We start from the raw sequence: 17,663 nt of genomic DNA, 5'->3' as shown, positions 1-17,663 counted from the left end.
CTCGCTCACACGCTCTCTCTCTGTCTCTCTGTCTCCCTCTCTCTCTCTCTCCCTCGCCCACACGCTCTGTCTCTCTGTCTCCCTCTATCTCTGTCTCCCTCTCTCTCTCTCCCTCGCCCACATGCTCTGTCTCTCTGGGCAGGAGGCTGACCCACACCCCAGTTTCAAGACTGGGGTAATTTGCTGTTGTCTGTCTCTTTCTGTCTCTCTCTCTGGCCATCAGGCCCAAGTGTGGAGGACAGACTAACACAAACAACCAAAGGGAAGTGTGTTTGTGTGACTGCTTGTGACTCCCTCTGTTGTGAGAGAGGGGGGAGACGTGAGCTTGCAGATACTTCAGAACCATTTACTTTCTTCCAGCCAGACTAAGTAAAACGTACTTTCATAGTCTGGGTTGTGTTCATTTGGGAACAACGTTTCAGAGAGTACCTCCCTGTTTCACTCACTTTCCTCCGCTTTGTGCCTACTGAACATGACTCCCGTAGACCCAATTTGTTTTCCTCCTAACTAAGTTAAGGTGAAAAACCAAATGCAAAGGAGGAAATAATCAAAGCATATACCATCAATGGAAATAATATAACATAGAACAATATACACTCAGTGGCCAGTTTATTAGGTACACCCATATCTAGTACCGGGTCGAACCCCCCTTTGTCTCCTGAACAGACTGAATTATTCAGGGTGTGGAACCGTTGCACAATTGGTATCAAGGGACCTAAAGTGTGACAGGAAAACATTCTCCACACCATTACACCACTGCCATCAGCCTGTAACGTTGACACAAGACAGAATGGGCCATGGACTCATGCTGCTTACGCTAAATCCTGACTCTGCCATCAGCATGACAACAGGAACCGGGATTCGTCGGACCAGGTAATGTTTTTCCTCAATTGTCCAGTGTTGGTGATGGTGTGCAAACTGGAGCCTCTTCTTCTTGTTTCTAGTTGATAGGAGTGGCACCTGGTGTGGTCGTCTGCTGCAATAGTCCATCCGTGACAAGAACCGACGAGTTGTGCGTTCTGAGATATCGTTCTGCTCACCACTGTTGTACTGAGCCGTTATTTGCCTGTTTGTGGCCCGCCTGTTAGCTGCACAATTCTTGTTGTTCACCTTCGACCTCTCATCAACGAGCTGTTTTCACCCACAGGACTGCCGCTGACTGGATGTTTTTTGTTCGTTTCACCATTCTCTGTAAACCCTAGACACTGTTGTACGTGAAAAGCCCAGGAGGCCGGCCGTTTCAGCCAATTCTAATGTTCAATCCAACAGTAACTGAATGCCGTCTGCCTGCTTTATACAGCAAGCCACGACCACGTGACTCACTGTCTGTAGGAGTGAACCATTTGAATCGCTCTTACAGACAGTAAGTCATTGGCTGTGGCTTGCTGTATAAAGCAGGCATCGAGGTATTCAGTTACTGTTAGGTTGAACGCTAGAATGGGCAAAACCAGTGACCTAAGTCACTTTGAGTGTGGCATGATCAGCGGTGCCAGGCGCACCGGATCCAGTATCTCAGAAACCGCCTGCCTGGGCTTTTCAAGCACGATAGTGTCTACGGTAAGAATGGTGCAACAAACAAAATACATGGCAAGAATCATGTGGAAGCTAACAGACAAATAATGTCCCAGTACAACAGTGGTGAGCAGAACGACATCTCAGAATGCACAACTCGTCGGTCCTTGTCACGGATGGGCTTTTGCAGCAGACGACCACACCGGGTTCCACTCCTATCAGCTAAAAACAAGAAGAAGCTGCTCCAGAGGGCACACGATTACCAACACTGGACAATTAAGGAGTGGAACATACCTGGAACATGACAGCGAGTTCAGTTTACTTGAGTGGCCTGGTCAGTCCCCAGACCTCAACCCAATAGAGCATCTTTGGGATGAAATGGGACGGGCTGTTTGCAGCATGAGTGTACCGCCGTCCAATCTGCAGCAACTGCGTGATGCCATCGCGTCAGCATGGACCAACATCCCTGTGGAATGTTTCCCACACCTTGTAGAATTCTCTGAAGAATTCAGGTTGTTCTGGAGACAAAGGGGCCCAACCCGGTACTAGATGGGCGTACCTAATAAACTGTCCGGTGAGTGTATACCTATATAACATTAATAATTGATTGCTTAGTTTATTTTAAACATTGGTATCCAGCCGCCCTATACAAAGGCAATAGATTTAAACTTCAAGGCTCTCTCCAGTTAATATTTATTAGCTTTTACTATAAGCTCTTCTTTCTCAGAAGTCAAACGCTTGTTTATGTGATATAGTCACTCAGGGCTCAGAGTTCTTTCCTGAGCACATGACCTGAACAGGAAAAACTCCCAGCCCAATGTTATAGTACCTTTACTGCGTTTTGGTGAATGGCTACTGCACTGTCCTGTAAATGAACTGGAACATAGCATGGCCCATATCATTTAACTAGGCAAGTCAGTTAATAACAAATTCTTATTTACAATGACGGCCTACACCGGCCAAACCCGGACGATGCTGGGCCAATTGTGCACCGCCCTATGGGACTCCCAATCACAGCTGGTTGTGATACAGCCTGGATTCCAGGGTGTCTGTAGTGATGACCTCTAGCACTGAGATGCAGTGTCTTAGACCGCTGTGATGCAGCTTGGAATCTAACCAGGTTGTCTGTAGTGACGACCTCTAGCACTGAGATGCAGTGTCTTAGACCGCTGTGATGCAGCTTGGAATCTAACCAGGTTGTCTGTAGTGACGACCTCTAGCACTGAGATGCAGTGTCTTAGACCGCTGTGATGCAGCTTGGAATCTAACCAGGTTGTCTGTAGTGACGACCTCTAGCACTGAGATGGAATCTAACCAGGGTGTCTGTAGTGATGACCTCTAGCACTGAGATGCAGTGTCTTAGACCGCTGTGATGCAGCCTGGAATCTAACCAGGTTGTCTGTAGTGACGACCTCTAACACTGAGATGCAGTGTCTTAGACCGCTGTGATGCAGCTTGGAATCTAACCAGGTTGTCTGTAGTGACGACCTCTAGCACTGAGATGCAGTGTCTTAGACCGCTGTGATGCAGCCTGGAATCTAACCAGGTTGTCTGTAGTGACGACCTCTAGCACTGAGATGCAGTGTCTTAGACCGCTGTGATGCAGCCTGGAATCTAACCAGGTTGTCTGTAGTGACGACCTCTAGCACTGAGATGCAGTGTCTTAGACCGCTGACATGATGCAGCTTGGCAGCCTGGAATCTAACCAGGTTGTCTGTAGTGACGACCTCTAGCACTGAGATGGAATCTGGAACCAGGGTGTCTGTAATGATGACCAGTCTAGCACTGAGATGCATTGTCTTAGACCGCTGTGATGCAGCTTGATGCAATCTAACCAGGTTGTCTGTAGTGACGACCTCTAGCACTGAGATGCAGTGTCTTAGACCGCTGTGATGCAGCCTGGAATCTAACCAGGTTGTCTGTAGTGACGACCTCTAGCACTGAGATTGGAAGTGCCTCTAACCAGGGTGTCTGTAGTGACGACCTCTAGTGGAATCTAACCAGGTTGTCTGTAGTGACCTCTAGCACTGAGATGCAGTGTCTTAGCACTGAGATGACCGCTGTGATGCAGCCTGGAATCTAACCAGGGTGTCTGTAGTGACGACCTCTAGCACTGACATGCAGTGCCTTAGACCGCTGTGATGCAGCCTGGAATCTAACCAGGGTGTCTGTAGTGATGACCTCTAGCACTGAGATGCAGTGCCTTAGACCGCTGTGATGCAGCCTGGAATCTAACCAGGTTGTCTGTAGTGCAGCCTGGCAGCCTGGAATCTAACCAGGTTGTCTGTAGTGACGACCTCTAGCACTGACATGCAGTGTCTTAGACCGCTGTGATGCAGCCTGGAATCTAACCAGGTTGTCTGTAGTGACGACCTCTAGCACTGAGATGCAGTGTCTTAGACCGCTGTGATGCAGCCTGGAATCTAACCAGGTTGTCTGTAGTGACGACCTCTAGCACTGACATGCAGTGCCTTAGCACAGCCTGAATCTAACCAGGTGTCTGTAGTGACCTTAGCACTGACATGCAGTGCTGTGCAGCCTGCAGCCTGGAATCTAACCAGGTTGTCTGTAGTGACGACCTCTAGCACTGACATGCAGTGTCTTAGACCGCTGTGATGCAGCCTGGAATCTAACCAGGTTGTCTGTAGATGACGACCTGCACTGAGATGCAGTGCCTTAGACTAGCACTGGTTGTCTGTAGTGACGACTCCTCTAGCACTGAGATGCATGCAGTGCTTAGACCGCTTGATGCAGCCTGGAATCTAACCAGGGTGTCTGTAGTGACGACCTCTAGCACTGAGATGCAGTGCCTTAGACCGCTGTGATGCAGCCTGGAATCTAACCAGGTTGTCTGTAGTGACGACCTCTAGCACTGACATGCAGTGTCTTAGACCGCTGTGATGCAGCCTGGAATCTAACCAGGTTGTCTGTAGTGACGACCTCTAGCACTGACATGCAGTGTCTTAGACCGCTGTGATGCAGCCTGGAATCTAACCAGGTTGTCTGTAGTGACGACCTCTAGCACTGAGATGCAGTGTCTTAGACCGCTGTGATGCAGCCTGGAATCTAACCAGGTTGTCTGTAGTGACGACCTCTAGCACTGAGCACTGAGATGCAGCCTGGAATCTAACCAGGTTGTCTGTAGTGACGACCAGTGTCTTAGCACTGACATGCAGTGTCTTAGACCGCACTGAGATGCAGTGCCTTATGCAGCCTGGAATCTAACCAGGTTGTCTGCACTGACATGCAGTGTCTGTAGTGACGACCTCTAGCACTGACATGCAGTGCCTTAGACCGCTGTGATGCAGCCTGAATCTAACCAGGTTGTCTGTAGCCCACACTGACATGCAGTGTCTTAGACCGCTGATGCCAATCTAACCAGGTTGTCTGTAGCCCACTGACATGCAGTGTCTTAGACCGCTGTGCCACTCGGGAGCCCGTTGCAGCCTGACATGCAGTGCCTTAGCACCGCTGTGCAGCACTAACCAGGGAGCCCACTGACATGCAGTGCCTTAGACCGCTGTGCCACTCGGGAGCCCACTGACATGCAGTGCCTTAGACCGCTGTGCCACTCGGGAGCCCGTTACTGACATGCAGTGTCTTAGACCGCTGTGCCACTCGGGAGCCCGTTAATGACATGCAGTGTCTTAGACCGCTGTGCCACTCGGGAGCCCGTTAATGACATGCAGTGTCTTAGACCGCTGTGCCACTCGGGAGCCCGTTAATGACATAAAAGTGATTTGTAAGATCACAATGGCCAGCCCTCCAGTTAGCTTCGTTCACTCAGTTTGGTCTAATGTATAGGTTTGACCAGTTATGTCATGTCTTCATTGAGGCATGAAGGTAGGGGTGGAGAGGGGGGTTTAAGGCGAGAGAAAGGGGCAGTGTGAGGTGGCTGGTGGACGGAGGTGGGCTATGGGGGTGGATGCCCAGCCCTGCCCTAGTTTTTATTTTATTTTAATGCGTCTTTCAGGTTCACTGTTATTTTATATAATTTTTACAGTTTTAATTTGTTTAATTTAGGAGACGTATTGTGTGTTATGTCTCACCTTTTATTATTTGATTTGTTAAGGATTTTGAAATTAATCCCGTGTAAGAAATGTGCTCTATAAATAAAGTTAGATTTGATTTAGTGGGTGCTACTGATGGGTCTCTGACAGAGGCTGGTTTGTGGGCCGAAGAGAGGGAACAAGAGAGCGTGATGGAGAGGAGAGAGGACTGAGAGAGAGGACAGCGGGCTGCGTCCACACTGAGGCCTGTTGTCCTCCCAGGCTCCCAGCATATGGCCGAAGCATTAAGACCGACTGTGTCTGGCTGCGAATAAAAGAAAACCTCAGTCTGCCTGAAAAAAAGGCCTGTCATCTGGAAAAGTATGTTGCGATCTGTCTCTCTGAGTTCATTTTCAGAACCCAGAAATGCGTCATCCACACCACCGTTGACTGTTGACATTGTGAAATATCTGCTGACCCATAATAGCTGTGCATTTAAAATAAAGTAGTATTAGAGTCCTTTCTGTTCTTGGTTCAGTTCAAACACTACAACTCCTTATTACAAGAAGTGAAACATTTTGTGTCAAAACCTCATCACAGAGGCCTCCTGGGTGGCGCAGTGGTCTAGTGCACTGCATCGCATAGGCCTCCTGGGTGGCGCAGTGGTCTAGTGCACTGCATCGCATAGGCCTCCTGGGTGGCGCAGTGGTCTAGTGCACTGCATCGCATAGGCCTCCTGGGTGGCGCAGTGGTCTAGTGCACTGCATCGCATAGGCCTCCCGGGTGGCACAGTGGTCTAGTGCACTGCATCGCATAGGCCTCCTGGGTGGCGCAGTGGTCTAGTGCACTGCATCGCATAGGCCTCCCGGGTGGCACAGTGGTCTAGTGCACTGCATCGCATAGGCCTCCCGGGTGGCGCAGTGGTCTAGTGCACTGCATCGCATAGGCCTCCCGGGTGGCGCAGTGGTCTAGTGCACTGCATCGCAGTGCTAGCTGTGCCACCAGAGACTCTGTGTTCGAGCCCAGGCTCTGTCGCAGCCGGCCGCGACCGGGAGGTCCATGGGGCGACACACAATTGGCCTAGCGTCGTCCGGATTAGGGAGGGTTTGGCCGGTAGGGATATCCTTGTCTCATCGCGCACCAGCGACTCCTGTGGCGGGCCGGGCACAGTGCACGCTAACCAGGTCGCCAGGTGCACGGTGTTTCCTCCAACACATTGGTGCGGCTGTCTTCCGGGTTGCATGCGCGCTGTGTTAAGAAGCAGTGCGGCTTGGTTGGGTTGTGTTTCGAAGGAAGCGTGGCTTTCGACCTTTGTCTCTCCCAAGCCCGTACGGGAGTTGTAGCGATGAGACAAGATCGTAACTACTAAAAACAATTGTATACCAAAAAACTATCTTGTCACGATGACTCATAAAACTATATTGTTCAGCACATTTTGCAAACACGAAACAAGTCTTTTGCCAAATGCTCAGTTCTGCTTTCATCCCAATTTACCTTTCCTGTAAATCATGCTTTTCCTGACCACATGACCTGACTCTGAAATACTCTGGGCACTAAGTCATTCACCTACCAGAGTTTGTCGTGGTCAGGTGACTGAACACTGCCATAATAACTCCTGTATGTGAACAGAATGAACCAACCGACTGCCACTTATTTATCCTATGAAGGGAATCACATAACAGGCAGTTTAGATGATTCAGTCAGTGGTCTTTGATGTTGGTGGACCAAATGCACAATGAAACCCTCTAATATCTTTATACATCCTCCGTAGAGGGAAAAGGCAGGATGTGGTTGCATCTTGGCACGTCTCGCCGACCCCGACCGCTCCGGCCAGACAGCTGCTTTGTGGTACTTGTCGGGTTTCAGCAACACCCCCCCTTATGAAGACCCCCTTTGATGAAGCTGTGGCACGTTTCTTGCTCAGCTTGGGGATCTAACAAAAGTCTTCAGATCTTAGTCAAGGTTGCACATCACCTTTTGATGAAGCTGTGGCACATTTCACTCTGGTCCGCCGCTGCAACACCTGTGTAAGACCGACCAGGATTCAAACCCGGGTCTCCTTCATGCCATAAGACTCCTCAAGCATACAGTGGTATCCTCGTCTTCAAGTCTTAGACTAGGATACTCATCAAGCATACAGTAGTTGGCCTAACCACCCCTGTTATACATAGGTGTAGTCCAGTCTCCATGAAAGAGGTAGAGCAAACATAGCTGCCTCTGCAGGAACTCACTTGTTTGTTTTTTTTAGGGGGAATTCCGATTTCATGGCTGCGCTTTTTTGACATCACACCAGTTTATAGGTGACATGATGGTGCCGTCGCTGTGACGTCAAAGCTCTTTCATGTGCTTTTATCAGAGCAATTGTTGCAAGTCGCTGTAACACACACTGGTTTGTCCCGTTGGGTCCAATCGGTTCCATATGTGAAGCCTTCAAAGTGGAGATCAGGGACTCCCACAGAAATAGCATAGGGCATGGGGACTCTTTAGTTGCTGAGAATGTTGCAGAACAGAGTCCCCATTCCCTGGCTTTCAGTACGCACCCAAAAGACTACTCTGCCTTTGAATGTTATTTCTTCTATTTGAAGGCTTCACATATGGAACCGATTGGACCCAACGGGACAAAGCAGTGTGTGTTACAACGATTTGTGTCAATAACTCAGATAAAAGCACATCAAATCGCTATGACGTCACAGTGACAGCGTCATCTTATCACCTATAAACTGGTGTGATGTAAAAAAGAGTAGCCATCAAATCAAAATGTATTTGTCACATGCGCTGAATGCAACAGGTTTAGACCTTACCGTGAAATGCTTACTTACGAGCCCTTAAACAGCAATGCAGGGTAAGAAAATATATAAGCTAAATAAACTAAAGGTAGAAAAGTAACACAATAAAATAACAATAACGAGGCTGTATACAGGGGGTACAGGGGGTACCGGTACAGAGTCTATGGGCGGGGGTACAGGTTAGTCAAGGTATTTGAGCTCATATCTACATGTAGGCAGGGGTAAAGTCACTATGTATAGATAATAAACAGCGAGTAGCAGCAGTGTAAAAAATAGTCCGGGTAGCCATCTGATGAACTGTTCAGCAGTCTAATGGCTTGGGGGTAGAAGCTGTTCAGCAGTCTAATGGCTTGGGGGTAGAAGCTGTTCAGCAGTCTAATGGCTTGGGGGTAGAAGCTGTTCAGCAGTCTAATGGCTTGTAGAAGCTGTTCAGCAGTCTAATGGCTTGGGGGTAGAAGCTGTTCAGCAGTCTAATGGCTTGGGGGTAGAAGCTGTTCAGCAGTCTAATGGCTTGGGGTAGAAGCTGTTCAGCAGTCTAATGGCTTGGGGTAGAAGCTGTTCAGCAGTCTGGCTTGGGGTAGAAGCTGTTCAGCAGTCTAATGGCTTGGGGTAGAAGCTGTTCAGCAGTCTAATGGCTTGGGGGTAGAAGCTGTTCAGCAGTCTAATGGCTTGAAGGGTTGGGGGTAGAAGCTGTTCAGCAGTCTAATGGCTTGGGGGTAGAAGCTGTTCAGCAGTCTAATGGCTTGGGGGTAGAAGCTGTTCAGCAGTCTTATGGCTTGGGGGTAGAAGCTGTTCAGCAGTCTAATGGCTTGGGGGTAGAAGTTCAGCAGTCTTATGGCTGCTCAGCAGTCTAATGGCTTGGGGGTAGAAGCTGTTCAGCAGTCTAATGGCTTGGGGGTAGAAGCTGTTCAGCAGTCTAATGGCTTGGGGGTAGAAGCTGTTCAGCAGTCTAATGGCTTGGGGGTAGAAGCTGTTCAGCAGTCTAATGGCTTGGGGGTAGAAGCTGTGCAGCAGTCTAATGGCTTGGGGGTAGAAGCTGTTAAGGAGCCTTTTGGATCTAGACTTAGTGCTCCGGTACAGCTTGCCATGCAGTAGCAGAGTAAACCGTGTTCAGGAGCCTTTTGGATCTAGACTTAGTGCTCCGGTACAGCTTGCCGTGCGGTAGCAGAGTAAACCGTGTTCAGGAGCCTTTTGGATCTAGACTTAGTGCTCCGGTACAGCTTGCCGTGCAGTAGCAGAGTAAACCGTGTTCAGGAGCCTTTTGGATCTAGACTTAGTGCTCCGGTACAGCTTGCCGTGCGGTAGCAGAGTAAACCGTGTTCAGGAGCCTTTTGGATCTAGACTTAGTGCTCCGGTAGCTTGCCGTGCAGTAGCAGAGTAAACCGTGTTCAGGAGCTTTTGGATCTAGACTTAGTGCTCCGGTACAGCTTGCCGTGCGGTAGCAGAGTAAACCGTGTTCAGGAGCCTTTTGGATCTAGACTTAGTGCTCCGGTACAGCTTGCCGTGCAGTAGCAGAGTAAACCGTGTTCAGGAGCCTTTTGGATCTAGACTTAGTGCTCCGGTACAGCTTGCCGTGCAGTAGCAGAGTGAACCGTGTCTGGAGTCTTTGACAATGTTTAGGGCCTTCCTCTGACACCGCCTGGTATATACATCCTGGATGGCAGGAAGCTTGGCAGGAAGCTTGGTGATGTACTGGGCCGTACGCACTACCCTCTATAGCGCCTTGAGGTTGGATGCCGTGCAGTTGCCATACCAGGCGGTGATGCTCTTGAATTTTTTAAATGGAATATTTACAAAGGCGTACAGAGACTCATTATCAGCAACCATCATTCCTGTGTTCCAATGGTACGTTGTTAGCTAATCCAAGTTTATCGTTTTAAAAGGCTAATTGATCATTAGAAAACCCTTTTGCAATTATGTTAGCACAGCTGAAAACTGTTGATTAATTAAAGATGCAATACAACTGGCCTTCTTTACACTAGTTGAGTATTTGGAGCATCAGCATTTGTGGGTTCGATTACAAGCTCAAAATGGCCAGAAACAAAGAATTTCCTTCTGAAACTCGTCAGTCTATTCTTGTTCTGAGAAATGAAGGCTATTCCATGTGAGAAATTGCCAAGAAACTGAAGATCCCACACAACGCTGTGTACTACTCCCTTCACAGAACAGAGCAAACTGGCCCTAACCAGAATAGAAAGAGGAGTGGGAGGCCCCGGTGCATAACTGAGCAAGAGGACAAGTCCATTAGAGTGTCTAGTTTGAGAAACAGACGCCTCACAAGTCCTCAACTGGCAGCTTCATTAAATAGTACCCGCAAAACACCAGTCTCATTGTCAACAGAGAAGAGGCGATTCTGGGATGCTGGCCTTCAAGGCAGAGTTGCAAAGAAAAAGCCATATCTCAGACTGGCCAATAAAAATTAAAGATTAAGATGGGCAAAAGATTACAGACACTGGACAGAGGAAGATTGGAAAAAATTGTTATGGACAGACGAATCTAAGTTTGAGGTGTTCGGATCACAAAGAAGAACATTCGTGAGACGCAGAACATTTTTAAAGATGCCTGAGGAGTGCTTGACGCCATCTGTCAAGCATGGTGTAGGCAATGTGATGGTCTGGGGGTGATGGTCTGGGGGTGCTTTGGAGGTGGTAAAGGGGGAGATTTGTACAAGGGAAAAGGGACCTTGAAGAAGGAAGGCATCATTCCATTTTGCAACACCAATTTCCTCCTACAACAGGACAATGACCCAAAGCACAGCTCCAAACTATGCAATAACTATTTAGGGAAGAAGCAGTCAGCTGGTGTTCTGTCTTAATGGAGTGACCAGCATAGTCACCGGATCTCAACCCTATTGAGCTGTTGTGGGAGCAGCTTGACCATATGGTGATGGGAGTGCCCATCAAGCCAATCCAATCTGTGGGAGGTGCTTCAGGAAGCAGGGGGTGAAATCTCTTCAGATTACCTCAACAAATTGACAACTAGAATGACAAAGGTCTGCAGGGCTGTAATTGCTGCAAATGGAGGATTATTTGATGAAAGCAAAGTTTTAAGGACACAATTATTATTTCAATTAAAAATCATTATTTATAACCTTGTCAACGTCTTGACTATATTTCCTATTAATTTTGCAACTCATTTCATGTATGTTGTCATGGAAAACAAGGACATTTATTGACCCCAAACGTGTGAACGGTACTATACAGTGGGGCAAGTTCTCCCACTTAAAAATAGTAGTGTACATTTAAATACATTAACATGTAGTGTGCGTGAATCTATCTTCACTATTATTCTGCAATGTAGAAAATAGTAAAAATAAAGAAAAACCCTTGAATGAGTAGGTGTGTCCAAACTTTTGACTGGTACTGTGCATGTCAGTACATACACACAACAAGTAGGTCAGGATAGTTTGTGCAATTGAAGTCGTAAGTTTACCAACACACCTTAGCCAAATACATTTAAACTCAGTTTTTCACAATTCCTGACATATAATCCTAGTAAAAAATCCCTGTTTTAGGTCAGTTAGGATCACCACTTTATTTTAAGAATGTGAAATGTCAGAATAATAGTAGAGATAATGATTTATTTCAGCTTTTATTTCTTTCATCACATTCCCAGTGGGTCAGAAGTTTACATACACTCAATTAGTATTTGGTAGCATTGCCTTTAAATTGTTTAAGTGAATTGTGGCCCATTCCTCCTGACAGAGCTGGTGTAACTGAGTCAGGTTCTTAGGCCTCCTTGCTCGCACACACTTTTTCACTTCTGCCACACAGATTTTCTATAGGATTGAGGTCAGGGCTTTGTGATGGCCACTCCAATACCTTGACTTTGTTGTCCTTAAGCCATTTTGCCACAACTTTGGAAGTATGCTTGGGGTCATTGTCCAGTTGGAAGACCCATTTGCGACCAAGCTTTAACTTCCTGACTGATGTCTTTAGATGTTGCTTCAATATATCCACATAATTTCCCTTCTCATGATGCCATCTATTTTGTGAAGTGCACCAGTCCCTCCTGCAGCAAAGCACCCCACAACATGATGCTGCCACCCCCGTGCTTCACGGTTGGGATGGTGTTCTTTGGCTTGCAAGCCTCCCCTTTTCTCCTCCAAACATAACGATGGTCATTATGGGCAAACAGTTCTATTTTTGTTTCGTCAGACCAGAGGACAATTCTCCAAAAAGTCCCCATGTGCAGTTGTAAAGCGTAGTCTGGCTTTTTTATGGTGGTTTTGGAGCAGTGGCTTCTTCCTTGCTGAGCGGCCTTTCAGATTATGTCGATATAGGACTCGTTTCACTGTGGATATAGATACTTTTGTACCTGTTTCCTGCAGCATCTTCACAAGGTCCAGGCAGTTAACCCACTGTTCCTAGGCCATCATTGAAAATAAGAATTTGTTCTTAACTGACTTGCCTAGTTAAATAAAGGTAAACAACGTCCTTTGCTGTTGTTCTTGGATTGATTTGAACTTGTGCACCAAAACCATCATCTCTAGGAGACAGAACGCGTCTCCTTCCTGAGTGGTATGACGGCTGCGTGGTACCATGGTGTTTATGTTTGCGTACTATTGTTTGTACAGATGAACGTGGTACCTTCAGGCATTTGGAAATTTCTCCCAATGATGAACCAGACTTGTGGAGGTCTACAATTTTTTTCTGAGGTCTTGGCTGATTTCTTTTGATTTTCACATGATGTCAAGCAAAGAGGAACTGAGTTTGAAGGTAGGCCTTGAAATACATTTCGGTGAATTAGGCCTACCACCATTGTGTCGTCGGCAAAACTAATGATGGTGTTGGAGTCTGGCTCGGCCGCCGTGGGTGAACAGAGAGTACAGGAGGGGACTAAGCACGCATTCCTGAGGGGCCCCTGGGGACAGCTCGCCAGGAAGTCCAGGATCCAGTTGCAGATGGAGGTGTGTAGTCCTAGGAACCCTGGGAACCCTTTAGTCCCAGGAACCCTAGGACTAAACACCTCCCTCTGCAACTGGATCCTGGAGAAGAACTTTGAGGTCACTATGGTGTTGAACGCTGAGCTGTAGTCAATGAACAACATTCTCACGTAGGTGTTATCTTTGTCCAGGTGGTAAAGGGCAGTGTGGAGTCTAATAGAGAATGCATCATCTGTGGATCTCTTGGGGCGGTAAGCAAATTGGAGTGGGTCTAGGGTTTCTGGTGAAGATGTGAGCCATGACCAGTCTCTCAAAGCACTTCATGGCTACAGACGTGAGTGATAAGAGTCGGTGGTCATTTAAGCAGGTTACCTTGGAGTTGTTGGGCACAGGGACTATGGTAGTCTGCTTGAAACATGCAGGTATGACAGACTCTGTCAAGGAGAGGTTGAAAATGTCATTGAAGACTGACCGTGAAATCTGATGTCCCCCTCAAAAAAACTATATATTTATCTTTCCATAATCAGTCTCTTTTTCTCTGTTTTTGTATCCTAATTTCCATGGTCTCCCCCTTTTTTCTCTTCCTACAGATGTAGGATCTTAATTTGATCACTCTTTTGTTGCTGAGTATTTGCTTGAAATGCAGACGAGCTTTGTGATTTACATAAATTCACTGAAAACCCGCACTAAAACCTGGTTACATTAACAGTATTGCACTTTTCATGCAGTCTAATTTTGTCCATCTAATAGCCTATCCACTGATCAAGCAACATTATGGACAAAATGTTAAAATCCTGTTGCTGCAGAATTATGTTGCTGCGACAATACTGGTCAAATTAAGATGTTTCAGTACATCCGTTAATGTCTCCCTATTTCACCCGTCTCTTTCTATGACTCTCCCCTCTATCCGGGAGCAACAGTGTAGTTTTCCCAGTTGAAGTCTCCTAGACATGCAGCATGTACAGCAGGTAACACGTGTGTGAGTATTAAGGACCTGGGCCATCCTCAAACCAACCCCACTAGGCCTTAAGGCTAAACAGTATATGCTACAGGGAAGCCCTGGTGTTCTGAGTTTCCAAGTTGTATTAGTCGTATGTACGGGACACGCATGGTGGTATACATCGTCCAATGAAATGCTTACATGCAGGTTCCTGCTCGACAATGCAACAACAATAAGAACTCATGTAAACGGCTCAGTAGACTAATACATTGTAGCATAAAGTATAATACAGGAAGGAACAATTTATAGTCCAATATTTACACATGTATTGGGGAACGGGGGCAGTATATAAACTTAGCAGTATAATAAGAGTCTGGTAGCAGCAGGTGTGTGTGTGTGTGTGTGTGTGTGTGTGTGTGTGTGTGTGTGTGTGTGTGGTGCAGTGAAGCGAAGCATCTCATGCGAGGAGAGTGAGTATGTTGGCAGCGCTCCACCCCCCTCCCCCAAACGCCCCTCAGGCAGGAGGGGGGTTACTGACACATCAATAACACAAGGGGAGCAGAGTAGCGAGAGAGGGAGGGAGGGAGGGAGAGAGAGAGAGAGAGAGGACATATTGCCCCAGAGAGACAGTAACACTATTGCGACTCTTAGCTGCTCTCCTTGCCTGAGAGTTAACCAGACCACCACGTACTATGAAAGAGCACTGCTCACCTCTTCACGCCTCCCCACCTGGACATCCTGGGACCCCCATACGGCATGGCCACCCTTCCCTGGGACCCCCACCATGCTCCGTGTCGGACATGGAGCCGCTGGGTCCTGAGTTTGTTTCTGCTGTGTGTCTGTTGACAGACGAGTCGTACCAGAAGCTGGCCATGGAGACCATGGAGGAGCTGGACTGGTGTCTGGACCAGCTGGAGACCATCCAGACCTACCGCTCCGTCAGCGACATGGCCTCCAACAAGGTAAGACTGAGCTGGAACTTAGTTATTATGACCATAACGCAAACACAACACAAAATAACTCTTAACGAAACCACAACACGACTTGACCGTAATGGCAACCACAACATGAACGTGACGAAACCACAACACGACTTGACCGTAATGGCAACCACAACATGAACGTGACGAAACCACAACACGACTTGACCGTAATGGCAACCACAACATGAACGTGACGAAACCACAACACTACTTGACCGTAATGGCAACCACAACATGAACGTGACGAAACCACAACACGACTTGACCGTAATGGCAACCACAACATGAACGTGACGAAACCACAACACTACTTGACCGTAATGGCAACCACAACATGAACGTGACGAAACCACAACACGACTTGACCGTAATGGCAACCACAACATGAACGTGACGAAACCACAACACCACAACACTTGACCGTAATGGCAACCACAACATGAACGTGACGAAACCACAACACTACTTGACCGTAATGGCAACCACAACATGAACGTGACGAAACCACAACACGACTTGACCGTAATGGCAACCACAACATGAACGTGAAACCACAACACTAAACCACAACACGACTTGACCGTAATGGCAACCACAACATGAACGTGACGAAACCACAACACGACTTGACCGTAATGGCAACCACAACATGAACGTGACAAAACCACAACACGACTTGACCGTAATGGCAACCACAACATGAACGTGACGAAACCACAACACGACTTGACCGTAATGGCAACCACAACATGAACGTGACGAAACCACAACACTACTTGACCGTAATGGCAACCACAACATGAACGTGACGAAACCACAACACGACTTGACCGTAATGGCAACCACAACATGAACGTGACGAAACCACAACACACCCATACACCCTCCCAACATAACACGTTGAGTTGCAGTTGTGTTGACTGCAACATAATTGCAACTCAACATGACCATAATGCAACCACAAACGTACTCCTTACAACAACACAAACTTACCACAACACAATTTGAAAGGAACCATCGAAGTGTGTTTAGACTATGGCTGAGATGATATTGGGTGATGTGATCCGTAGCTCATCAGTAAACAGAAACTAGATGAGACTATGGCTGAGATGATATTGGGTGATGTGATCCGTAGCTCATCAGTAAACAGAAACTAGATGAGACTATGGCTGAGATGATATTGGGTGATGTGATCCGTAGCTCATCAGTAAACAGAAACTAGATGAGACTATGGCTGAGATGATATTGGGTGATGTGATCCGTAGCTCATCAGTAAACAGAAACTAGATGAGACTATGGCTGAGATGATATTGGGTGATCAGTGATCCGTAGCTCATCAGTGATCCGTAGCTCATCAGTAAACAGAAACTAGATGAGACTATGGCTGAGATGATATTGGGTGATGTGATCCGTAGCTCATCAGTAAACAGAAACTAGATGAGACTATGGCTGAGATGATATTGGACTAATGTGACTTCTGCTTGGCGACAGCACAAAAGGTCTTTGTTAGTCTTCACTGTGCAATGTGTGCAATATGAAGACTGCTCTGATTAACATTGACGTAGTTGCAAAGCGTCTAGCATCCTGTGGTTGTGTGTGTCAACGGCTACTGGCGTTTTATGGCTCTCCTGTAAAATGAGTAAACAGTGGTTAGTTTGCATAGAGGACCATAGACTACTGTTCTCGTTGAGTAAGACGCCTATCTGAATACCAATATGTCCATTTGTTGTCTTTTCTGCGTAAGACTGTCATTCACCCATTATACATACAGCTCTGCATGAAATAATGAAGAATAGAGTCCCTATTGTGCGTGACATTCTGTGTGTCTGTTTCTAGAATGTCTACGTCACTAGGCCATAGGTGTTTTTGTCTGAAGACCTCCTCGCGTCTGGGAAAGCTCATATTAGCCAGACAATAGTCAACGGCTAAAACCTTTGTTGAAATTCATGACCGAAACCTTGACCTTTCTTGGTATAACTCTGGTATTTCTAACGGGTTTTAGATTGAACTATCATGAAAGTCAGCATAGGAGAGTTCCGTCTGGTTTGACAGTAGGGTGCTAGGCTCGCTGTTACAGTTGATTGCCGTGTTGGTAAGCCATATAGCAATGGAATAATGAATAATGATTTTAAAAGTTCTCCACACTTTACATTGTAGGAGGGGAAACTGGCCTCCAATAATGTTTACAATTATCCTACTCTCATATAGTGTAGAACAGCACTGCAAACTCCAACAGAGAGGAGACTGTATGGCGACCAAAGGATTCAGCTTGGGAGGCCCACTTCTGAGTTAACTGGCCTACAAACAGTGGCATTACAGTGGAGCTGCAGTCAGCAGGTGGGGGGCCCTAACCGTGATGAGAGGTGACCGTGACCATGACAAAGTTTCTTGTCTCTCTTTATCCTGACCACATAAACAGCCTCTCCTCCCCCCACCACTCCCTCTGCTTATCCTTCTCCCCCCTCTTCTTCCCCCTCTCCTCCCCCCCACCACTCCCTCTGCTTATCCTTCTCCCCCTCTCCTCCCCCTCTTCCCTTCCCCCCACCACTCTTATCCTTCCCCCCTCTC

General features: G+C 47.2%; 1 protein-coding gene across 1 annotated transcript in view; it reads left to right on the top strand.

The window, feature by feature from the left end:
- Nucleotides 1-17,663, top strand: part of LOC115103335 (3',5'-cyclic-AMP phosphodiesterase 4B-like) — an 80,851-nt gene that overhangs the window by 35,469 nt on the left and 27,719 nt on the right. Inside the window, exon 8 of the mRNA XM_065006092.1 lies at nucleotides 14,962-15,074. Within this exon, the coding sequence (XP_064862164.1) occupies nucleotides 14,962-15,074 (113 nt within the window). The remainder of the gene's footprint in view (nucleotides 1-14,961; nucleotides 15,075-17,663) is intronic.

Source organism: Oncorhynchus nerka, linkage group LG20 (genome assembly GCF_034236695.1).
Source record: "Oncorhynchus nerka isolate Pitt River linkage group LG20, Oner_Uvic_2.0, whole genome shotgun sequence".
Lineage (NCBI taxonomy): Eukaryota > Metazoa > Chordata > Actinopteri > Salmoniformes > Salmonidae > Oncorhynchus > Oncorhynchus nerka.
Note: the sequence above shows the minus strand (reverse complement) of the source record. Positions and strands in the feature narration are given on the sequence as shown.